Source organism: Amblyomma maculatum, chromosome 3, assembly GCF_055883805.1.
Source record: "Amblyomma maculatum isolate TAMU_Amacu chromosome 3, ASM5588380v1, whole genome shotgun sequence".
NCBI classification, from domain to species: Eukaryota; Metazoa; Arthropoda; class Arachnida; order Ixodida; family Ixodidae; genus Amblyomma; species Amblyomma maculatum.
The window spans coordinates 110,147,718-110,173,506 of record NC_139346.1 but is presented as its reverse complement, the minus strand read 5'-3'; the positions used below and the strand labels follow the sequence as shown (position 1 = coordinate 110,173,506).

The following is a 25,789-nucleotide window of genomic DNA, read 5'->3' as shown; positions in this document are numbered from 1 at the left end:
AAGCCTCTCAATGAACTTCGCCTTCACTGTCACTCTATGAGCTCGAACATCTATGGAGAGACACATGAAGGAGGTACATCCAGATGGAAGTGTTGCAGCTCGCATCTTGCGCTGCGCGTGCGCAGAATAACCCTGGCATAGACGCGTATGCCCCGGCGTGTGGCGCAAGTACCGCTGGAGCTGGGTTCACATGAAGGCCACAGCACAGTAGTGCTTTGTGAACACCACTGTTGACCACATGCAATCAATCCTACTAATGGTATACTAGTACATACAATATCTCAATTAGAATTAGTGTACAGTTGACTTTTGCGTCGCCTTCAGCAGTAAAGCACCACTGTTGACCACATGCAATCAATCCTACTAATGGTATACTAGTACATACAATATCTCAATAAGAATTAGTGTACAGTTGACTTTTGCGTCGCCTTCAGCAGTGAAGCACGCCATGCGGTAAGAACCACCGCCATGCTTCGGTCAGCAAGGTGGGCTTCTTCGCATGGCAGCACTGTCGTGCTGAAAATAAGCACGTCAAATCTAAGACCACTTGAAAACATGCTTCTCCGCTGCTTCACTGTGTTTGCACTGTCAGCTGGCAGCCAAGGCTGTGCTGCCTACTCGGCTCCATGTGCACAAAGTGATCTTGGGGGCGCCATTGTATCAAATGTTCCACTGCACAGGAGTGTAATAAACGAGAACACCGCTACTACGCTTTTGCATGGTTATTCAAAGGAGTGATCTGACTCTTCGCTGTAAGCAAGAATTAGATGTCTCGGGAGGGGGGGATGTATCCGTGATCAACTGCATTGGCCGCAGTGTTTCTCACAAACGAAGTGTGACAATATAAGAACGGTTTTCTGCAGGCAGATCTTTCAAGCCGGTCTTCACTAGTATTCACATCCAAACAGTGACAATTATGGAGTCCTTTTTTTGCCCTTAACACCACCACAAATTTAGACCGAACGGCATAAAAAAAACATTCCATTTTTTTTTTAACCCATTTTCTAAGCAATACGCAAAAATAAAAATGAAGCAGTAGACAGACAAAGAGAGAGAAAAAAAACAGCTTCTAATAAGGATGTAAATTCGATAGTGTTTTCCCAAGTGCATTTTAATTAACACCATCTGTGAAACCGGCACTGGAAAAACCGAGCCAAGGAGGGCTCACTTGATGAGCCAATGGTCAGGTGGCGTGTAACTCCGGCGGCAGTCGCGCTTGTACAGCAGCATCAGAAGTGCGTGGCATGAGCCCAGCAGCTGGTTTGAGTTCGCAGTTTTCAAGTCTACGCAGAAAGAAGGAGAACATAAAACAGATATGACAAATAAAGAAAACTGAGTCGAACCTACAGCAGAGTAGTCTCAACAAACTCGGCTGATAAAAATTTCAGGATGATACGGACTCATGTAATTCGCGGTCGTAGGGCATCATACACGACGTGCTGCAGTCCAAACACCTTCCTACGCCATTATGGGTGATACGCACGCATCAGCAATGAGCGTAACTTCAAGCACCATGAGTTTCTCACACATTGCTGACTTTCTGACAGCTAGTCATCACGCTGGACAAAAGCTTACCGATGAGGCCATTCCAGATGAGGCGGAAGACAAAGGTGTTGAGGAATGCCGAGATGGCCACCAGGTCATCCAGCGTGAAGGGTCGCTGCTGCTCGTACAGCTCCAGGTCGTCCAGAATACTGCACAGAACATTCAATGGGCCAACTCTTAGCCCACTTCCAAAAGTGCAGCCTTTGGGATGTTGTTGAGAGCAATCGAAGGCTGATCGAAGGCTGTTTCAGTCCACCAAGCTGTTACAGCAGATCAATAGGCTGAGAACACAACATGAGCTACACACAACATATGCTCCAAAAACTGAACGAAACTCTGCATCATGATTTTGATATTGAAAATGTTCGAGCACTCACACAACCTTACAAATAATGACTGATGATGGCAATGTGAGAGCATCAAATGGTCTAAAAATGTTTGTGGCAATAAACTTTATTCCAGCACACAATCGCAGATCTAAACGGACCTGCCATACGCTCCTCACACTTCGCTTGTCGTTTCAAAGACACCCATTACAGCATTCCTTTCTTATCTTTTCAGCATTACGTTCTACGCCACCAAAAGTGCACATATTTGACACTGTATTCCTCCTCATGAAAAGCAAAGAAAGGCCTGACACTGGAAGAGAGAGAGTGTCCTCACGTGACCAGGTGAGTGGTGCAGTCGCAGAAGAGCACCAGCAGCCGGAACTCGGGCCCACTGGGCTTGGTGGTGAGGGCGAGCAGGTCGAGGAAGGCCCGCACCCCACTGGAGGGGCCCAGGCTGCGGATGAGCCGCCACAGCTGGCACAAAACCCACTCGTGGTGGCACAGCCCTGGAAACAGCACAACACAGTGTCCTTTACATGGCCACCTTTGGCCGCTGACGCAGCCAGTTACAGTTTGATTCCTACATGCCGAGAAGACTGGGCAAGTTGGTACAGATAAACTTATTTTGGGGAGCCCACATTGCTAAAGGTAAAGATGTAGAAAGTAAACAGGGAAAAATTGAAATAAAGATGAAAGATGCAAAAAAGAAAATGAGGACAAGTCAATGATGCATGTCCTGATATGTCTGCTTCTATCTATGTCTTCATGTTTTGTACTGCGCATTTTGCAAGATGTTAAGAATCTCAGGCTCTGCTTGGAGCACTGGGCAGTTACCAGAGGTACGCAATAAAGACGAACCAAGATTCAAAGACAGCCACTGAAGGGGTGCTAACCGCAGAAACTATGTATACAGCTATTTCTGCCAAACCGCAGGGGTTGCTCTAAGTATGAAAAATGCCAAACTTCAAGAAAATGGCTTACATTCTCTCCTGCGGCCTGGCACCTAAATTTAAAAAAATGAACTTCGGATATTAGAGCAAACTGTGACTATCTCTGCAAGCCGCGTAGCTGATGAATGTTGCGACATAGCCAGCCACTTCCCAAGTCTGTAGTACCATCAGTAATGTCCAACAGAAGTGGAAACCACAATCAGATGACGAACAAGGAACCTACAGAAACTCAAAGAATGAGTTCATCTTTAGCTATGCCACCGACTCATACAGCATGTGACTAAACACGCTTTTGTCAAACCCTGGGTGTCATTTAAACAAATAACCTCATGAGCCACACACCATCAGATGCAATGGAGGTTGACACATGTGTACTAAGAAACTGTTCCCGCCCTGGAGCCATTTGCTCGCCTTTACCCAGGCAACAGGTATGCAGAATTATTTACATATAAGACTTTTTTCCCTTCAAAGTCGACACATCGAGGTCAAACCAATAACCACACTGTACACACCAGCCCCAGCGCCCCGCCCCTTCTTTCGGGTTCGCCAACTATGCCAGTACCGGCACTTACCGGTCAGGATGTCCAGGCGGAGCTGGGCTAGTCCGGCAAGCGCAGTCTCAAACAGGGCGCACGTCAGGGCCACTGCGGTGATCTCGGGGCTACCCAGCCGCCGGTACTGCACGCTGCTCGTCCTGCCCGACGACGCTCGCTCCAGGGCCTTCTTCAACAGGCCTGCAAAGGCGGACAGGGACAACCTTGTGGCTCAGCAGTCCAATATGGCAGGTTTCTGATCTGTAAGCCAGCAGTCAAACAGCAATACTCAAACCATTTTTTGCTGCCGTAACAATGAACAATTGTCCGCAGACCTCAGGCTGGTTTTGCAAAACTTCATGAACCTGTGATACACAGCCTGCCGAGTAAACTTTTATACTTTCAATTATTCACGAATCACTTATTCACCAGGACAAGAGTGCAGGGTATAGAGCTCTTCAAAAAGTGATTGTAGGAGCTTCCATTTTAGATACTGGGCTGTACTTGTAACACAGGGATAGCTGACGATCTCCAAGCCTGGCCCACAGCCCAGTCAAACTGGTTTCGCCGTGGCTCGTGAAAAGGTCTATATCAAGGGTGTCATAAATAAGGTTCCAGATTATTTTCATTCACCAGGGGCTTCTCAATATGTAGCCTTAATCTCTCAATACACAAGCAAATCTCGCCATGACTGAAATGTAGCCACTAGGAGTGGAGTCAAAACCGTGTAACGAGCTCACTCGAGGCACTCGCACTGGCCGGGGAGCTGGGAACATTGGCGGCCGTGTCCGGCTGTGCACCCTGTGCAGCGGGTGACGCCACCACTGCGGCACCCTCGCTCTGCTCTAGCATCTCGGCCAGTGGGCTGAAGAGGACTTTGACCAGGGGTCCACTCCAAAGCAGCTGCAGCTGCAGCTTCACATACGACAGGGACTCGTGCAGGCTGCCAAAGAAAAGGACGCAAAGAATGTTTGACAGATGCCGGATCACCTTATTCAGCCATCGGAAATTGTAATGCCCATAAATAGAGAGCCAATGAAGAGCTCAATAAAGCCATCTATAGTAAAAAAAAAAAAGAACAGCAAGTGACACATCAGCAGGCAGGTCACCTTGAAGAGCTTAATCCCATTGCCCCAAAATAGGAAGCACGAAAACTGCAAGCAATAGCAATGCACCCACTGCAAGAGTACAGATGGTGTACAACCCCAATGCTACGTCGCCTGGTGCTGTATTGTGAACTATTTGCGTTCAAGCTTGCATAGAAACCCATGCAACAGAGACTGGCCTCTTAAGTTGCAATAGTGGCAGTTTTGCGGCATGTTACGCTGTCAATGCACTGTCGCGAGAATGTCACTTCACGATAGTGGTTCGCCTTGTGCCAGCATTTCGGCCTACACTTAGCATAGGCAAAATGACAACACCACCAAAGCATGACTCTGCAGATTCTGTCGGCACTTGTCCATTGCCATGTTTGGCCTCTTCTGGCTCGCTGCAGCCACACTGGTGGCCTGTGCTTTGAAAAGGGAAGCTTTAAGCTCCTACATAAGGTGACTGTGTAGGCATAAAGCAGCTTCCACAAAAGCAGTGCAAAATAGCGCAGACGAATGACAAACTTTTGGTTTGGTTCAGGCTTGGTTTATGAGGTTTAACATCCCAAAGCAACTCGGGCTATGAAAGACGCCGTAGTGGAGGGCTACGGAAATTTTGATCCCTTGGGGTACTTCAATGTGCACTGAAATTGCACAGCACACGGGCGGCTTGCTTTTTGCCATTATTGAAAAGTGGCCACCACAGCTGGGATTCGATCCCGCATCCTTGGGTACAGCAGTTGAGAGCTGCCTTAACCACTGCGCCACCTCAGCTGGTGCATGCCAAACTTAGCTCACTCCATGTGCTCATCCTCTTCACCCCTTCCATCAATAGCTGCTTAGGCAGGTGGACGCAGTTTAGGACTTTCTGTGCGTGAAAAAGACCGTGAAGCAATGAAGGCTTGCAAATTCGAGAGAAGCAAGTTACCCTGATACCCGAATAACAACAAAAATGAAAAAGCAGCAGGTGATGGTTTACTTCATTTCTTAAGCGGGCTTTCCAGCTACCACATTTTCCTGCTGGTGCGTTTGTTTCCCCGCAGTCCCAAGAAAAATGTAACAGTAGGGTTCTACTGTATAATGTACTATTTACCAATAATCCAATGGTTGTTTTGAAGCGGGATGCCAAAAATATTTACAAGCAAGTGGAATTTATAAACTGGAATTGCCAGAATTTACGTAGAGCCACCCAACAATACCAATCAACCAAAGAAAGGCAAGCACGCTACTACAGGGAACCCTGCGGAAGTTGTTGTACATAACTGGTTTCAGAGCTTGACAAAATGTGGTACCCATCCACCACAGCAGCATTTTCAGAACTGCTGCTGCATTTTGCCAAGCCTTGTGACCCCCACCCCCCCCAAAAAAATCCATTATCAAAACCAAGAGTTTGTGTACTTCGTTCGTCCTCGTCTTTTTTGCGCTGTTTACCCTCAATGGATTACCAACTTGCCCAAGCGTCTGTTTTAGCCAAAACCAAGACCCTTACACAATGCATGCCTGCGTGCATACACATAAATTTCTGTACAAAAGAGGTGTGCTACACTGTCAACACAATCTTCACGCTCTTTGTGAGCTGGCTCAGGAATGATTCTTTTATTTACCACTGCACCAAATGCTGCAGGAGCTGGTCACAGTAGGAAGCACAATGACTACAGTCAAACCCGTTAATAACGAACACGGCTAGAGCGAATTATCCTTTATATCGAACATTCAAATCTGTCTTAGCATTATTTATGACAAATGTAATTTCTATAACGAGCTGTACATTGGTTATAGCGAACTTGAGTGCAAGTGATTCATGAACATCCACGTGCGCGAGCACGCTGGAAGCCAAGCTGGCCGGCTGGCTGGGCGGCGTCACCGCGATGAATTGCTTTGGAGAGAGAAGTGATTCTTGTTGGAAATGGGAGGAAAGAGGAATTCGGCCCATTCAAATGTCTCCTCAGGGGCGAGGGATTGCTTTGGAGAGCACACACTGAGAAAGGGCAAGCGCCGTACCAGTCGAGCTACTCCGAGCAGCTCCTCAGCCCTTCTCTGCTGCCTCACCACATCCACTCCCAATCTCTTTCCCCTCGACGGCGAGTTTATTGAGGGTGCGCTCCTGCTCGGCAACTGCTTGCCACTTGATTAAGCTACGTGCTTGCTGCTCCAGGCCTATCATGAATGAGGAGAAACCGGACAGAGCTGGTTTCAGGAGGCGGGAGAGGAGAGTCTATCAACTGCACTACTCCTTTTTTTATCCTCCATACTTTCTTTGTCGTCGCGTCGTGTGTTGCCGTGGTGTGCAAGTGCACTCAAGGATCCGAACAAGCGTAGTACCTGCAGTGTTCGTGCATTCAGTGCTTCAGAATGACGATGAAGAAGTGGCAAGGCCTGCTGCTTTGCAACAAAGTGGAGCTTTTTTTCCCTGTGTCGAGCGTGGAGAAAAAAAATCGGATGTCGCTGCGAACTACGGGATCGCGAGGAGCACGCCGAGCACGATCCTCAAAAACAAAGCTGCCATTCAGGCAAATTCTCGCGTACGACCGAAAGCTGACGGCCGACGCATCCGGAAGCCAGCCTACGACAAAAATCCTCGTATGCATGGTACAAAAGGCAAGAGATTTCGCCTGTGTTTTGAATATTGAAGGATTTGTTGGGGGCAGTGGATGGCTGCAAAGATTTAAGGACCGTTATGCCATAACAGGAAAGGTGGTTGCTGGAGAGAGGCAGGCAGCGGACACGGACAGTGCCAACAAATGGACAGATGACGTCTGGAATGAGGTAAAAAAGAAGTACAAACCGTGCGACATATTTAACACGAATGAGACCACCCAGATGCTGCTGAATAGAGCCCTGGCACTTAAATATGAGAAGTGCCATGGCGGCAAACTTAACAGAGCACGTGTGACAGTACTTCTTACGATGAACATGGACGGCTCATCTAAGTTGCGCTCACCTGTCATTGAGAAATTCAAGTCACCATGTGCCTTCAGGGATGTGCTTCGCTGCCGGTCACGTACCACTCCAACGGCAAAGCCTGGATGACCAGGGCATTGTTCGAGTCATGGCTGCATGACTGGGATGATGAGCTTGCGCTGAGCGGACACAAGATTTGCTTGCTGTTGGACAACTGTTCGGCCCACCATTGTGGCATCTCACTCAGGAGCACTGAACTCTGTTTTCTGTCGCCAAACGCGACGGCAGTGTTGCAGCCTCTAGATCAGGGGATTATCCGTGCGTTCAAGTAGGGATACTGAAAGCACATAGTTGAGCGGCTCCTGGTGAACCTGTGGATGAATGAAGATCTCAAGATAAACCTGTTAGGCGCAATCCAGATGATGAACCGCACCTGGCAAGATGTAGCACGCGACACAATCGGGAACTGTTTTCGGCATGCCGGACTCTGCCAGGTGGGTGCCAAAGCCACCAGCGCCATGAGTGCAGCTGAAGACAATGAAGAGTTGGCCACTCTTTGGGAAGTATGCCCACGTTCGTGACACCATGCCAAAAGAAGTCTGCTTTGAAGATTTTATGGCGGTTGATAACGAGATAGCCGTGACGGCAAGCCCGCTGGATTCGGAAATTGTTGCTGATGTGCTGGCGCCCGGAGACATGGAAGACGAGGAGCCACCGCCAGAAGATGATCGCCCTCGATCTACTTTTGCTGAAGCACTTTCCGCAACAGATGTGCTGCGCCGCTACTGTGCCGACATCAAAGGAAGCGGGTTTGAGTTGGTCGACATTTTATCATGTGTTGAAAATGCAATTCAAGCTGATGTTGCTAGGCGCTCTGTGCAATCTAAAATAACCGCCTTCTGCAAGTGAATGCAGATTGCTAAACAATAAATTGCTTTTGGAGCAGGGTATGCATCGTGAGTGCCGTGGCATTACTTTTATTAGCACGCTTTTGCCGACTTCGCAATATCCTGTATAACGAACTAGGTGCTGAAATTCACTAAAATTTGCTAAAAGCAGGTTCGGCTATAAAGAAATATTTGATATCGAACAAATCTCGGAAAATCACGGTGTTCGTTATAACCGGGTTTGGCTGTATACTGAGTGACTCCATTTCAGCTATGTAGAGCAACCACGAAGGGTTGCATCATGACGTCCCCTAAATCATCGCAATGCCAGCAAATTTGGCTTGGCTGATTGGGAAGTGACAGCATGCTGTTCTTAAAGCCTAATGACACTAGCCTCCGCTTGGCCAACCAAAAAAAAGCACTTCTCGCAGAGCATGCTGCTCCAAAATGACCAGTCAATCATGCCAAACCAATCCAGACTGACATGAAAAACAAAAAATCTTCGGATGCCGAGCAATACAAAGCCCCTCTAGATCCCCTGAGAACTGCCTCAAAGTTCCTGCAATGTGAAGGATACTGCACACAGTCTGTATGATTGTGGAAGAAAGGAAAGTGCTCAGTAAAAAAAGGGCCCCAGTTGCCATTATGGGAATGATGGTGAAGAGCAAGAATGAAAAAAGAGAAGAGGAAGGGCTCACCCGTGGTCGATGCTCTGGGCGAACCATCCCAGGATGGGGTGCCAGTGGGTCAGGTTGGAGCGCTTGTTCACCACATACTTCTGGCAGCTCTCCAGCAGCTTGGTGGCCACGTGCTGGGAACAACACGGACGAGGAGGAGAAGGCACCATGCATGCAACGCCAAGAAAGGAAGAATGAGCACAAGAAAAAGAACCACACCAAGGGCTGGACATATGCAGCCAAGACTGGATTTGTCCTAAATCACTCATGACTGCCAACATGTATGACTTACTTTTTTTTTTTTATGATTTGGTTTGTGGGGTTTAACGTCCTAAAGCAACTAAGGCTATGAGAGAAGATGCAGTGGAGGGGTACGGAAATTTCGACCTGGGGATCTTTAACGTGCATCGCACAGCATGCAGACGCCACTCCGTTTCACTTCCATTGAAATGCAGCCACCAGCAGTCACTCTTTTTTTGAGTAGAGAAAAAACACAGCACAAACAACTAAAATTAACTAGCTCTTCAAGTTAAGTGAGGAGAATGATCCTGCCAAGGTTCTATACCGCAGAAAAAAAGAAACAAGTGAACTTTCTAGTTTGCCTTTCCCAAAGACATCTAAGTGATTAAGCCTTATCGATCGACCGGGAGTTGCGCCTAGAAAGTAAACTGTTAGATAAGAATTAATGAATGCAAGGACATTTAACAGTTGTTCAACCTCGCTCTCAAGCAAGAATCCCAAAAGAGAGCAGGACATGGAATGCTACAACAGGAAGCAATGGCATGCATGCATTCTTTCAGTTCCTTCCTGTTTCAGCAGTAGCGACCGTAGGATCATACAAAATATTGGAAGGTTTTCAGCACAGAAGCAATCGAGTAACATTTTATTTGGGGGTCTTAAAGCCGACAGCATTATTCCATCTGAGATTCAAAGCAAATTTAGCAATATCCTGAAGCCTCTAATACTCTTAAAGTAGGTTAGAGTTTGAAACTGCATAAAAGTAGACAGTTAATTCAGGCAATGGGAGAAAATCAGTTCCCAAATGTGATACACACTTAACCTTAGCCAAAAAAATCCCTTTCAGCTCTCCCTAGATTCGAGAGCTAACAAATCGCATTTGTTGTAACCCGATGTAACTGTTGGCACAGTTCAAAGTTTAGGAATAAATCTTGAGACGTGTTTGGCTGCCATTCCTTTATAAAATATCAATCATCCAAGCATCACTCACTTATCTTCCCTGGTTTGCTCCATGATATCATAAGCTGTATGCACGCATGAAAAGAAGACAGCATGAGCTGAAACGTACCACAAAGTCGAGCAGTCTTGAATTCAGGTTCTAAAAGACGGAGGAAGAGAAAGAGTAAGAAAGATTTATTTTAGGTTTAAGTTTTCATAGTTCCTTGCGAAGCAAGGGGTGTTTTCTTAACGAAGTCCAAGAAACAAAAGTACTAGAATTACAACCGAACAAAGTGGCATTTCATTAGCCCTTGAAGATAACATATGACAACGTAGACACGCAATCTTCCACCAGGCTTTTTACAATCAATTTCATCTTAATCAGCAAAAGCAGCCACCTTGCAACAATACAATATGATCTGTATATAGTAGTGACTCGCCTCATGAAGCGAAAAGTGAATGAGAGAAGAAAAAACAAAAAATGAGAAAGTAATCAGAAGTTTCCATTAAGTAATTGTATTCAAGTAGTAATACCATAACTATTGCTAATACATAGCACTAAGGTTTAGCAAGGGCTTCAGCTCAGAGCTGGTGCATCACTAATGCTCATTATGATAAAGCCCTAATTCAAGTCTATTAATTTTTATGCTTGCCTTAATTCTCCATGAGACAGCCATAGGGGAGAATCTGTTCCTAGCTTTATGAAATGTTGAAATCAATGAAGCAAGTAGTGCAACCCAAGTTAATATGCAAATCTTACAGAGGTCCCTGTGACAAAATCGCAAAGGCCTCCGCTGCCCTTTTTCAAGTGTGAGACCGCAGCAGTGGTGCCTCTTAACAAAACAGTACAAAACATGTTTCGACGTTGCTTCACCGCACAATCCACGTGGTCAAACCTTGTAGCGAAATGCGCAGCGCAGTGAGGCTGCACATGAGAAGCGTGCAATTTCAGCTTACTCGAAGCAGCGTGTGTACGCACGTGTGGGATATATTCGTAGATGTTAGAAAAGGGTGACGCCATCCCAGAATAAAAATAGCAGAGCCTGAGCTGGCTCGACTAAACGATATATGTACTTGATAGCAGCCATGCAATTGCATGAAGTTAAGAGAGCGAAACTATGAGACTGAGCTATGTATCGAAGATGGAAAACTTCGATCATCCCTGTACCTGCCATAGCACGCAAGGGGCCAGAACCTGTTCCAGTAAATTCAGATTCAGGGGAACTATGTGTTTCAATGATCACTGGCTGCACGGCTCATACCTCGACGTGATCCGCCGCCTTAGTTAACCAGAGCGAGTCCACTCATGTCTGAATTAATGAGTGTCTGACACTAGAAACTTATATGGGCACCGCTTTAAAAATGCACAGAGAGCTGATCATTAATAAGTAGCTTAGACTGAAGCCGAGTGAGGTGTTACCCTGCGAATGAGCTCTCTCCCAGAGAGAAAAAAAAAAAAAGAGAGGACAAGGACCTGGCCGATTCAAATAGGCCTGACTGGTGAGCAAATGGGGTGTGAAACCCACGTTCTCCGAGGGAACCACATTAAAGCAGCCCACAAGAGATGACCGATTCCTTGCTTTCTGTCTATCAGCAGGACGGGTGACAGATTGCACTATTTGATGCAGGCACTCTGTCAATTTGGGGAATGCTACAATCAACATGAACAAAGAAGACATGGTTGAAACATACGTCCTTGTCCTTTCTTTATCTGTGAACATGTTGACAAACAGACATTACATCCTCAACACCTCATGCAACCACTAACAGAGATAGAGAGAGAGCGGGGAGGAGGGACATGCCTCGATGTTGAGGTAAGCCAGATGCACCAGGTTCGCCAGCAGGCAAAGGGCGTAGTTCCCCTCGAGGGCGTTGAAGAGGATGCGCATGTTCTGCTCCACCACCAGGATGTCCAGGCTCCGGCGGAACAGGCCGTGGGAGTTTAGCAGCGTCAATGCCTGCACAACACGTTTTGCGCAGAAACCCCGCAAAATACAGTGATCTGTGTCCACACCCCAATACTTAACGTCCACATCTGTACTGCCTATGCTTTATAATATAGTCGACACTTTGTTCCCACCCACATTGTGAATACTGCATTGGGACTATGTCACGACTATGTTCAGAGTGCCTTGCCCGTATTTCCACATTCAGCACTGCTTATGATGAGTATCAATGAAACAACAAAACAACGGTGAACTTAGCATTGAAGGCCACCCCTGACCCTTAGAAAAAAAAAAATGCGTGCCTCTCCCCCACCTACCTCAGGGGCAATGTTGAGTAGGTGGTGCACGAGTGCGGGCACCGAGAGGATGTGCAGCAGGAACAGGTTCATCAGGTCCTCCGAGAACTGCCCCGTCACCAGAGGCCTGAAAGCAGACAGACAGACATCACTCCCTACTATTTGGCTACATCCCTGAGGTAATGAGACACTGCAGTGACAAACAAGCTTACATACACTCGTGAATTGTTACCTCTTTTTAATTTTTTTTCATAGAAACATAACAACACCTAGTCACTAGGGTGCACTCGTATTAACACTGTGCTACCAAGAAAGCATCATTTGGCCCAGATGCTACTTTCTGCAATGAAGAAGAAAAGTAAATGCATACATCCAAGCATAACACATGCATGCTGTGGTAAAAAATCTCTAATAGCTACGGAACTGAACCAGTTACATGCTTGCCGAATGCCGGCAGCACTTGCAGTACATATGCCAGCAGGTCTCCCACCATGAAGTCAGAGAGTTTCCCCGTGCATAACAAGTCACAGCTCAGGCCTACATTTTCAGCTGATGAGTAAAGACTTTGTAAGTTGTTAGGTAGTTAGGAGGTTAGCACAGGACCGGGTTAACTGGAGGAGTATGGGAGCGGCTTTCACCTTGCAGTGGGTATAGTAAGGCTGATGATGATGATGATGTGCTAAACTCAAGGGGATTTAGCTGCACGATGCTGCATGCCTCGACAGAGTTGCCAAGATCACCGGATTTTCCCTTTTCCTCATACCTCGCTGCTCAAGACCTGCTGCGAGAGTGTGCCTCGATGCTCATGTGTGAACTGTGCACAGTTTTAAGTCAGACTCGCATCTTGGCCAGATGGAAAGGGAACAAGCTGGAAGTATCTGCTAGAAAACAGGCAAAAGTTGACATCAACTAGGAGTCCTGCATAACCCAAGCCCACACGTTCTTTGCCTGCACAAGCACATGACAACCAACGAAGCAGTGAATTCACTCACAGCAAGTGAATTCACAAATGAGGGCATGCTTCCGGAGATCTCCGCAAGCATTCAAGGGCCAACATGTGCACAGCGCTCTACATGTGCCATCAACGAACACAGCGAAAAGTCAGTGTGGACAGATGGAGAACCAATTGTGCGATATACCGGGTGTCCCAACTAACTTGTACCAAGGGTTACAAAATAATATATTTGAGGTAGGTCAGTGAAACCAGTTGCATACAACCACCAGCCTGCTTGCGCACTACAGGCAATTTTTTGTTTTGCAATTAGTTAATTGGCTAATTATGTTAATTTTTCTAATTTAATAAATATTCACCTTAGACCAAAAATGTGAATTGGAAAGTTGTAGAGCACCTTCAGAAACCCCCATTCCATTTATTGCGATAAAGAAATTCTCACATGTATCTTTTTTTCTGTGCTCAAAAGAAAGCCCGCGAAATACAAATATTACCACGTGACTAGTGCATTTGTGCGCCGCGATTGTGGTGCTCTCAGTCGTGGCTTGAGCGAACGAAATTAGCTGCGGCCGTGTCTCCTTTGCCCCGTTAAAGCGGCAGGCCGATATGCCTGCGATGGCTTCGCCCTCGTCCGACAGCCGGCCCACGTGATGATGCAAGTAGCACCGAGAGCGGCGAGCCGACACCACCGGGATTCTAACAAACCCTCCTTCTCTCCCATCAGCGAACTTTACGGCAAACGGATGAGCGATAAGGTATCAACCACTGAATCTGCGCATACAGGCTTGGGTAAAGGGGCGAGATGACAGGTGACTCGACTAAAATTAGCGCTGCACCTTCATTTGCCAGTCTTTATCGTCATCCGCCTGTAGTGATGTAGGCTGCTGCGGTGCGCAGGCCTGGCCAAGATCGCAGTGACGACGGGCGAGCTCGAGCTCGCTCCAACCATCGCCAACATTTCTGCCTGCCGCTGCAACGGGACCATCGGGTCACGGCCGCAGCTGATTTCGTTCGCTCAAACCACGACTGAGAGCACCACGATCGCTGCGCTCAAATGCGCTAGTCACGTGGTATTATTTGTATTTCGCAGGCTTTCTTTTGAGCCCGGAAAAAAAGATGCACATGAGACTTTCTTTATCGCAATTAATGGAATGGGGGTTTCTGAAGGTGCTCTACAACTTTCCAATTCACATTTTTGGTCTAAGGTGAATATTTATTAAATTAGAAAAATTAACATAATTAGCTAATTAAGTAATTGCAAAACAAAAAATCGCCTGTAGTGCGCAAGGATGCTGGCAGTTGAATGCAATTGGTTTCACTGACCGACCGCAAAGGGATTATTTTGTATCCCTTGGTTCAAGTTAGTTGGGACACCCGGTATATAGAGGTTGTGGGTTTGGATCCTGCTGACGGCAGCTGGTTGTTTTTCTTCTATTTTCTAATTAATTATTACTGCATAAGGTTAATTCAGGGGTGGCCCACCCTAGAGGGCTTTGGGCAGAGCCTATATAGTAACTCTAGCCCACACCAGCGTGCAAATAGTTTATTACAAGAACCTCAGTCCCAGTACTAAGGTTAAGGCTTGGAACACACGAAGGAAAAAATCATCGAGGCAACTGAGAATTCATAACCACATTGTGTCCCATGACCCCGCAGTTCTCAAGTGTGCATGGCAGAGCATCCTGCTCTGCCCAGCAGGTGTTATGTAAGGGTTTGTGACTGTCACACCTGCGCATAAGGTGGCCAGCCCCTTGCCTTACCAGTACACGTGGGCATGACGAACCTGAGTGCCAGGTTAATGGTGGCCATGAGGGGGGCCCTCTTGAGGGTGGGCTTGGCCCTGGCCAGGCCCCTGAGCAACAGGGCCTGCAGGCCACCGTACAGGCCACCCTTGCCCACCAGGTGGGCCCCGACGCTGGCACACAGCTGACTCAGCACGGGCCGCAGGGGTTCGCCTGCACGTGCCACACGACGGCAGACCATTGAGACTCTGCAAGTCACTTGGAACAGGAGTTCTCAGTTCTTCCGTGAAGTTGTACTATGTGCTGCAGGAGGCCAGCCCTTACGGACAACACCATGCGATACTACTATTGTGATAAAACAATCTTGCCAGGGTGTGAGCATTACCTAAGAAAACGTTGCAAACTCAAGTATCACATGTGTCCGGAATCTTGTTTATTCAGTCAAGACAATCTACAGCACGTAAGTTCAGTTCACTTGAGTCGTGTCCAACTCTTTATGACTCTATAAACCATATCATGCTAAGCTTTCCGGTCTCCCATTATCTTCCGAATACCACATAGATTCATCTGCAATGCCTTAAGGATGCCATCTAACCATCGCATTCGCTGCCTACCCCTTCTTCTGGCCCCGCCATGGTGGTGCAGTGATTAAGGTGCTTGACTTCTGTGCCCAAGGATGCAGGATCAAATCCCGACCGTGGTGGTCGCTTTTCAATGGAGACAGCAAGCAAGGTGCCCATGTTCTGTGCGATGTCAGTGCATGTTAAAGAACCCCAGGTGGTCGAAATTTTCGGAGTCCTCCACTACGACGCCTCTCATAGCCCGAGTCGCTTTGGGATGTTAAACCCCACAAACAAAACAACCCCTTCTCCTGCATCCCTCAATGCTTCCCAGCATCAAAGCTTACTTCAGAGACTCCTCTCTTCACATCAGATGACCTAAGGAGCTGAGCTTTAACTTTAGAATTTGACCTTGCAATGAGCAGTCAGGTTTTATGGTTGCTAATATTGACCGATTTGATCTTCTGGCAGTCCAAGATGTAAATAGTGCTGACAATTCTAGAAGCGAACTATAGTAAATCAAGGAAGAGAGAACTTGAGGATGCTTCAGATATACAGCAATCACATTCCAACCATCTTGCATTGCACCTTGAACCTGCAGAACAATGCTGACACAAAAGGCACAAAAACTAGCACGCAACATTCTTTCGATAATGAAAAGATTTGTTTCCGCTCACTGAGAGATGCGGTCACAACCAGCCTTGGCTAAAATCTACGGAGGTCAGTGTACCACAAAGTTCCTTGAAAACAATGTCCTCCTTCACGAAGTTACCCTAAAACACAACTCTCATCTCCATCAAGCATTCATTCTTTGCAGAAATAAAAAGGACCAAGAATGAGGAATACTGCCCACATCCGAGCTAGACTTGCCTCTGAGCATTCAAAAGTTCAGCCAAGAAACCACAAGGATGAAGACACTGCATGTCTATCAAGGTTCCCACAAACAGGCATACAACGTAAGAACATGTGGACACAGAATCTTGAAACGTGTCAGCAGACAAGAGAGCAAGAGATTGTGGCTCCCTCTACCCCTCTCAAACACGGGCAGGCAAACACTCACATGTCTTGTCCTTGAGCACCTTCCAGGAGGAGGTGCTGGTGAAGGTGACCAGCACGTGCAGGTGCAACATCAGGGACTTGGCATCCTGGGGGCACTCCGGCTGAAGGCACAAATTTGAGCACAACACTAAAGCAAAGGCCATAAAGTAATGTGAAAAAGAACCCCAATGGATCCCGCAAGGCTAAAAGATGCTAACACAAGACCAAAGTTAGGTCAAAGCCCCCTGCAGTCTGCCTCTAGTCTCGTGAAAACCAAACATAGTATACAAGTACTGCATACAAATGGCCAAAAATAAGTCAACGGCAGAGTCCATCAACCTTACTGCAGCTGAAATTGCCATATGCTACAATTACACTAATCCTAAGTCTTGAATGACTCTATGTTGCGAAGAAATAAAAAGAAATCATAATTTCTTGTTTGTAGCTTCATAAGGCAAGCACCTCCACGCTGGCTTAACTTTAATCTAGGGGTGTGTGAATATTAAAATTTTCAAGTACAAACGAATATGATTATGGGAAAAAAATGCCTTCGAATATTGAATACCTGACTAGAAAAAAAAATAAAAAAATAGCAAGCACTGTTTGTCTTCTTCATTTCAAAACTTGTTAATTTGCACATAAAATTAAACTTGAACTGAGCAGATGTATGAATCCCACTGAAAAATCCAGAATGAATTTTACAGAGGGTTCTGTATACCGGTTTTTTGTGAAGAAATGCATGCACCCTGGTGGAGCTGTCATATCGCTGCTGAATAGAGCAAACTCTCATTAATTCAGCCTTCAAGGTACCAGAAAAAATGTCCAATTTAACTGAAAGCTCGAATTACCGAATGGGCCTGCAAAACTGCCGAAAACTATTTGCATCACAGTAACTTTAGCTGATGAACACCTGTAAAATAGTTGTCTGCATTCGGAGGTGGAATCAAACTAGAATGACATTTTTTTCTTTCACTTAGCACACTCACAGTCAAGAAGGCCCTCTTCACAAAACAGACCCGTCGAGTTTTAAGGATACTTCACTACACAGTCCACACGACCAATGCAGTGAATTTTTAAAATTTTTTTGGTGTACTGTAAATTTTCGAATATTCTATAAAGTCTGAACATCAGTTTTTGATTACGAATACGAATTGAATAACAAGCTTATTCAATTCGTATTGAAAATTTTGAATATTCACATAACCCTACTTACACTATGAAGCAAACTTTTGCCGATATTTGCATAAACAATAGCAGCTCCCAAAAGAACAAAACTTGCAGGAACACTACTAGAATTTTTCATTACTGTGGCTATGAAACCACACACATCAGTTAGCCAAGCAAATGTCCTAGTTTTTTGCACATCAATGAAGAACGTATATATAACACAGAGAAACAAAAAAAAAAGAAAATAATAGATTGCGAACCCAGTTCAGCTTCATTTTTCCACAGCAAATACATCAACAATCAACACGGCTGCTTCAAAGCCCTTCTACTGCCATCAAATGAATTAAAATGAAGATAATGAAATGAAGTGAGGATATGCGCAATGCACAGGCGCACGTGCGGCAAAGGCAAATACATATGTGCACTAGCTATAGCAGTGTAGCACGCTATGCATGACATGGGCAATATATGTGGTTCAGTCATTAACTTGCATCACTGCCATTTGTCATGTCATCCTATGTTTTTAGCCTGCCCCCATGTAAACAATGCTATTGAATGTTTCAGTACTCTGTCACCTGTTCAGCACCAAAAAGCGTTACCGTCGCATTAAAACTGCGGTTGCGCTACATTAAAGTAAATATGGCAATCATTACAACTTACCTTAGTTTCAGTGCAGAACAGTCACTTTGCTGCACAGCCACTTCAAAAGTACCACTGCTATGCAAACGCAAGTTGCTGCACTCACCCGCACATCCTTGAGGCAACTGCAGCAATTTCCTAGAATGCCCTTGAGTTGCTGAATCCAAAGAACCGTGTGCTCTTTGCTCAGGGCCACCGAAACATAGCTCTCCTAAAAAGGCAAGGAAAATCAGCAGAAAAAATAAAAAGGAAAGGTTAATCCCTGTCTTAGAAGAATCACGCGTGATGCAAACATGAAACGTGCACTGAACGATGAAGTGACCCAATGCCTGCTCATATGCAAGTAAGGCTCAACACAAGTGCGCAAAATTTTAATCACAAATAGTTCTCTGATTACTGATGAAATATGGCCTCTGGTATTGCAGATTTAAGTCAACATGTGATCGTCAGTTCATCATAAAAACAGCATCAGAGCGCAGAAACCCTTAAAATGTGCATGGAATTGGGTTGGTTGCAACATGCCTTCAGAAATATGTGCGCCGATTGAATTTACAAATTAAGAGACGGTTAAAAAGGGTGTTAAATACTGCGCTTAAACATTTTTGTCGTTTTTAACCCTGTCTTTGTAAACTCAAGCAGCGCATGGATTTCTCAAGAAGCCCTTTCTGCACCGCACCCTTTTGGCACCGACATGCAAGTCTATGATAAGTCTAACTTGTGACACTGCTGCATGAAAACTTCCATGAGAACAGTTTGTCACGCCCACGTCAAATCTGTTATGGCATGACAACATATGGCAAAATGTTGATATTTCCTGCAAATATCTCTGTCCCTGGCTGAACATAGCTAGTCCTCTAAACTTCCCCGTTCAAGGCTGTTGCCTACTGGGGGTGCTTGATACACTGCCACTCTTTGGAGATTATCTTGCGTTCACCATTTGCTCAGCTGAATGTCACGACATGTTTACAGCTCAGTGTTTGGCTGAACTCTCTCTTAGAAGGGCGATGTATATTTCCCTTTAATAAGATGCTGAGCATTTAATGTAACACTTAGTTTTGTCTTCTAAGGATGCATCTGGCCACAAGGCCACACTGTGCAGTTGGCTCTCACTTATTCTCTGGTGAGGCTTCGTAAAAGTCCACTTTATATGAGTAGCTCAAGGAAAGGCATTGGCTGAGAGAAAACATCCGCTATGCCAATGGACATGTCTACTGGTTTGCACTCACCTGTAACGTGTCTGCATCCATGCTGAAGACTATGTACCTGCACAGTCTCTCAAACCTCTGTGACAGAGAAGAGAGAAAAACCAGTATGTTATGACGGCAGCTGTGCACAATACATGAAAGAAGGCTTAATGCTGTGCCCTCAAACAAGATTGTTTTTGATGGGAAACAACGCTCACAAAATAAAGATTATGAGGCAGACTCCTGCGCTTGTTTGCTACAGCGCAGGTTTGGGCCTACCTCTGGCAACACTACAAGCTTCCTTTAAATAGACAACGCAGGTTCCCTGAGTGGACTTGATATGTCTAACAAATGCATGAATGCAAGGCACTTTTCTGTGCTCTGTTACTGGAAACTGGAAACAAATGGCTAAAGCAAGAGAAGCACTGCAGCCCTGTTGAATTTAGTGCATAATTAAGATAAAAATATAGCTGAAAAACAATTCAAGGCATTTTAGAACTGCTCATGAGCTACATCATCATGCCCCAGTTTAATGAGAGCTGTAATAACACAAGTTAGTCTCTTGCTTGGATAAGTAGATTTTACTGCTGTCATACTTATTGCCAAATTTCCTGAAGCTACTCATTGTCACCTGGCCACATAAACATAGTGAAAATGTTGAACAGGTTCCTAGGCTAAGACGTATGGTCCACTAAAAGCGGGCGATATCATGTTTTCTACACAACACTCCGGTTCTAAGTCTCAGAAGTCTAATTACCGGGCAGATCAAGCTAGCACTAAATGAGTGTCTCAAAGCCCGTACATACCTCTCTATCGACCTTGTGTTGGAATGTGAACAGGAACTTTCGGGTGGCAAAGAAGACATCCAGAGCTATGATGAGAGAGAGAGAGAAAGAGAAAAGAAAAGGAAATGAAAAGTATTTGAGCAGCCCTGACTCAAGAAAAGAGGACAGAAGCAACTCATTCCAAATTTGCGCAGCCATAGAGCACTCTCCCGGTCATCAGCATAACCATCAGCCAGACCCTACCCAGTGGAGGGCAAAGGCCTCACCCCTGTTTCTCCAATTAATCTGGTCTTGTGCCAGCTGCATCCACTTTACCCCTGCAAACTTTCCACCTAATGTTGTGCCACACCCTGCTACGCTTTTCTACCCTTGGAATCCAACTTGTCACCCTTAGCGACATCCGGTTATCCTCTCTTCACACTACATGTCGTGCCCATGCCCATTTCTTCTTCCTAATTTCCACTAGATGGTCATCCACTTGAGTTATTTCACTAACCCACACAGTGCACTCCCAATCTCTCAACAATAACAACACAGTAAAAAAAGTCTGGTATGAGGGATGACAAGCTCCTTTGCCTCTGTTCATGACTGTTTAAGCTTAGGCAAAAGCTGGCAGCTATGTGGGATGCGCCAGTCTAACTGGTGCCTACTTCTGGCCTCGTACGGTACCAGACAGTGCCCCTAGAAGAGAGTTCTCCTATCACACAAGCAGTGAGACTTTTAATGGAGCCCAAGTAGGAAAATTTGCACTCATTGATTTGGAATCTGGAGGTAATTTGTTTTTGTTTTCTTGTTCATTAATTCTATAATCTCTTTGTTCATTTACTGGAATGCCAAGTGACAAACCTAAACTAACCCATACTACAGAGCCTGTCAGGCGCTACACAAGGGAGGAATGGAAATAATAGCAGCATTAAACCAACCAGCAGGTTGAGAGGTCTCGCTGTTGTTAAGATAAACCACAATATTATGGGAAATGGGAAAATATAAGGCACACAAAGACCCGACTGGGTATCAAAACAACTAACTGAAACGATATCATTAAAAACGAGCACAAAAATGTGAAAGTACACAAAGTAGCATGAATGTGCAAATCCAACCAGTGGCAAAACAAAATGTAAAATCAAAGCATTATGAAATTATAGTTACAAACTAAAAAAAAAGAACACAAAACACTAAGGCAAGGTTAAAAAAAGAAACGATGTATGCAGTACATGGCAGCCTGTTCACCTTGTAATATGACAGAGAGCCCTTTATCTGTATGTAAGCTATACTTGGTCTCAAGTATGACCAAAAATCTTTTTTTTTCTTCTGAAAAGAAACAAATGATCATTACATCTTTTCAGGTTTGATACAGAATAAATTTGGCTATAGAGTTGACATTGAATGTTTCCTTTCTCACCGCTTGCACACAAACGACAATATGTTGACGGTGAATAATAAATATTATGTGAAGTGTACGCAGCTCGTTCTGCCGAGAAGTCATTGCCATCACTGTAACCCAAATTGAGAGAAGTAGTGTTGGAGAAAATACACACGTGACATTGTATCAAAATTGTCACACAACCACCATTCTTTATGAGGCGTCCAGGATGGTGTCATACCATTTCACTTCCCACATAGCATCCACCTGTTAGTCAAGTTTGAGGCTAGTTTGCAACAGGGATTCAAACCGACGACTTATGGACCTCAGCTAAGTGTGGAGGTCCTCTGAGATGTGGAACAGATATTGCCCCTTTCTTGCCCCAAAGACCCACTTACAGAAAAAATGTAAAAGTATTTGCACAATGAAAAGGCGGTGTTCAAGGTACTATCATGTCCACTCCTATAGTGAAACTTGAGCGTCCCTCAAATTGTTTCAGTTTCACTGACATCAGGTTGCCAAATGAATACGCAGGTAGTTCCAAACACAGCTCGGAGTGTAAACAAGATATGCCGAACATCAGATGGCTGGCTAAATGCAAGCTCTATCTACAAAGGCCAAACTATTGTCATAAATAAAAAAAAAAAATGCCGAGGAAAAACTGCACACTGCCTTGATGTTAGTACGGCAGCAAGACATATGTTTACTAATGGGAAGATTGGACTTTGAAGTAGGACATTCTTTTCGTAACCACTCGTTCAAACTCACGATGCCAAGAACAACAGGGAATGTGATTACCATTTAACAGTGAATGGCAGCATATCATGGCTTCAGGAATCAACGCAAGAAGCTGCCTTAACACCATTCCAATCATATTCATAAGCGTCCATCAACGTCAGTATTTTTACGTATTTATTTATTGGTCTTTTATAACTTGTCCCTCGCACATTTGAAAATGTGACTGAATGCTATAAAGTCTTGTCTATAATGAGGGGCAATATTAATGAATGCAGACGAGAGCAATGAACTGACATCTGAACAACTTTCTCCAGAAATGAACACAGGAACCTGCTTTATACCGTGGACAGCTCCACATCTTCTGGCAGTTCTGGTATGGCTCCTGCGAGTGTGAATTCTCACCCATGCAGTGTCTAAAATGTGTTGATTTGTTCACATGACTTAATTTGACAGGAATGAGTCAAAGGAAGTATAAATCAGACCTTGAACATAGCATGAAGTCATGGCACAAATATATGAAGACCCAACAGAGTCGGCGAAATTTGTACTCAGCGAGGACAGTTGAATATTTTTTTACGCAACCCTGGTATGCTCCTGAAGGGATTCACGTCTGAAGAGGTTATAAAAAGTTTCACTTTGCAAAAGGCTGTTTTTTTTTTTCTTTTTCTTTTTGTTATTAAGGTGTATAATCTATTACTTATTAGTCCCAAGTGTCCCATAAAAACCTATCCTGCACATTGAACCCTGGCAAGCCTCTCATACCCGACATGGCCACAGGTGTGTTGGGCTCCTCCCCATTGCCCGGTTTGAGGGCAGCATCGAATTCGTGCCGAAATTCCGCCCGAAGACGCTGCCTGAACAGGAAGCCCCGAACAACCGCCTGCAGAAGGGGAAACAGGCAAGGCAATAAGCACCAACTGGTTAAGTTACCATCACGCAGCACAAGGCACCCAAGGCAGCAAAACAAGGCACGACAAAAGGAGTAGTGGCATCGGCTGGCCATCATTAACCACGGAAGAAAGACAAAGTGGAGGACACATCGATTTTTCATGCTCGAGAATGTCCCATGTGTCCTACATTTTGTCCTTCGTCAATTTTTTGTGCCGACTTCTACAAATTACACACGCATAACATACCACACTCTTTTAATGCACGTGCTCACAGCTATGATGAAGCAGCAGCCTCACTCTCATCTCTGATTCGGCAATAAAATTCCACAGGTCATCTGACAGCTTTTATAAAGCTAAAGAAGACAGCGAGGATTATGTGACAATGCTCGATGTTCTGCCAATCGCTATAGCATTTGGAGTTGCCCCAAAGAGGATGACATCAACAAGTATACAAAACCAAAACTCGCAATGCTTAAGCTAGAACTCACAAAACTCAATAAGCACAGCTAGTATACAGATCAACTACGTTTATCCCACAAGTAAAATACCCCCTAACTGCAACATGCGCAAAAACTAAAAAAATCTAATCAGTAAAAATAAAAACCTCCCTAATGGTGAATTTTATAAATGCACACATATTGACTGCTCAGAAAATGAAACGGATTAGAGTTAAAGATTCTGAGGAACTATAACATAATGTACCAATTATTTTTTCAAAACCGCAAACAAATAGAAGCTAGCATGTAGGAGCCATGATTGGAACATCTTGCACATCTATTTGACGATATATATTCTCCCCGGTGTTTAAGCAACCAACCCTCAGAAAAGGAAACATCCATTTGGAAAATGGCAACAAAAGATTTTTCTCTTCTTTGTGAGCACACAGCTTATGCATACACAGGTCTACCTTTCCCTCAGAATACAAATGTGGATATGCATAAAGAAGATACGTAATAAGGAGTAATTACTCATTATTCTCTTATTACCCTGCTCCCTTATCCCCGCTCTTACTTCGAGTTATTGATCATTTCGCTCTCGCCCTACCATCTGTTCTGCTGACCGTCCTGGTTAGCTCAGTTGGTGGAGCGACTGCCACAGAAAGGCGGTGGTCCCAGGTTTGATCTTCGGACCAAGACGAATTTTCTTTAACTACAAGATTTTTGAGAAAGCTGTATAACTTTCCTTTGTAGTTGTACGGCTGCACTTGGTTAGATGTCAATGAGTAATTACTCACTTATTACAAATCTCCTCCACTTTGGGGGACTCCCCCAAATAGAAGATATGATGAGCAAGACACAAATGCTTTGGACAACTAAGCAACAACCCTAAACAGTCATAAAACGAAAAAGGAAGGACACAAGAGAAGAATAACAGTGCAAGTGGCACACTTACAAAAATAACTTACAACTAGCCCGGGCATCCATTCCACTGAAGGATAAAGAAAAATATCTACACAGCTTATCGAGGTCTCCAAACAATTCAATGCGCAAGCCCTCTGAGTATCACTAAATGCAAGCCCAGAAAAATAAGGCTGAGTTAGCACTATCAAAGGCCCGTACCTGTATGGTGGCGGCCGCCTGATCGCGCCTGCGCTCGTGCGCCCGCTCGATGCGTGCTGCCTTGGCCTGCTCCAGGAAATGCTCCTTGGATGCGGACTTGGGCTGGCTGCCGCCAAACATGGTGGCACCCCGCCCGCTCCGATGCACTGCACGGCCTATGGAGGGGTAAGTTGCGAAAGAAACTCAGCTGTTACACAAAGCACACCATACTCACCTGAATATAATGCACTGGGTCTCTACTTTGTTAGCTAGGAGTTCAATTACACTCCGCATGCATTTTTTTGTGTGACATGTACCACAACAATCAAAGTAAATCTTGTTATTGTCAGAAAAATAAATAAATAAAAGGAAAGTAGGAAAGAAAAAAGAAGGATGTAGCCTTTGGACCCAAGATTGGGCATCTCCTTATAATCCCACGTTAAGAGGGGATACGGGGCTAAAATCATAATTCTCACAAAAAAAAAAAAAATGTGTTTTCAAATTTTTGTTTTTTAGATTGTGCATGTAATAAAGAAACTTTCAACAAGTTTGGTTGCCATTTGAACTATTTGAACAGCAGAAAATTTAAAATTAATTTTTTTTTTGTAAAAAGGGGTACACTCACAAAAGAAAGCGCCTATGAAAGCCGATTTCAAGACAAAGCCGCAGAGTAAGCAAGAAGCTGAACGCTGTGGAGTGTATCCCTAAGTTATAGTGCTTGATTTTTGTGCTCTCTAGCCAAAAAAGACCTGCTATCGAAAGTACAGCACTCAACTAAAAATAGAAACAGAAAGAAAAGGTAAATTTTATACTGTGGCAACAACGAATTGGCTCAAAAATTGAAAAAGGTCTTGGATTAACTAAG

The 25,789-nt window shown here is 44.9% G+C and overlaps 1 protein-coding gene across 1 annotated transcript in view; it reads right to left on the bottom strand.

The window, feature by feature from the left end:
• The window catches only part of LOC146195680 (ubiquitin-protein ligase E3B), a 77,502-nt gene that overhangs the window by 44,996 nt on the left and 6,717 nt on the right, over positions 1–25,789 (bottom strand). Inside the window, exons 2-17 of the mRNA XM_084597877.1 lie at positions 24,946–25,100; positions 23,259–23,376; positions 20,417–20,481; positions 19,653–19,709; positions 18,533–18,637; positions 16,643–16,742; positions 15,064–15,235; positions 12,350–12,455; positions 11,889–12,044; positions 10,217–10,246; positions 8,932–9,044; positions 4,098–4,300; positions 3,397–3,558; positions 2,209–2,380; positions 1,576–1,694; positions 1,169–1,283 (exon numbers count right to left, since the gene is read on the bottom strand). Of these exons, the coding sequence (XP_084454003.1) occupies positions 1,169–1,283; positions 1,576–1,694; positions 2,209–2,380; positions 3,397–3,558; positions 4,098–4,300; positions 8,932–9,044; positions 10,217–10,246; positions 11,889–12,044; positions 12,350–12,455; positions 15,064–15,235; positions 16,643–16,742; positions 18,533–18,637; positions 19,653–19,709; positions 20,417–20,481; positions 23,259–23,376; positions 24,946–25,065 (1,913 nt within the window). The 5' untranslated portion in view covers positions 25,066–25,100. The remainder of the gene's footprint in view (positions 1–1,168; positions 1,284–1,575; positions 1,695–2,208; positions 2,381–3,396; positions 3,559–4,097; positions 4,301–8,931; positions 9,045–10,216; positions 10,247–11,888; positions 12,045–12,349; positions 12,456–15,063; positions 15,236–16,642; positions 16,743–18,532; positions 18,638–19,652; positions 19,710–20,416; positions 20,482–23,258; positions 23,377–24,945; positions 25,101–25,789) is intronic.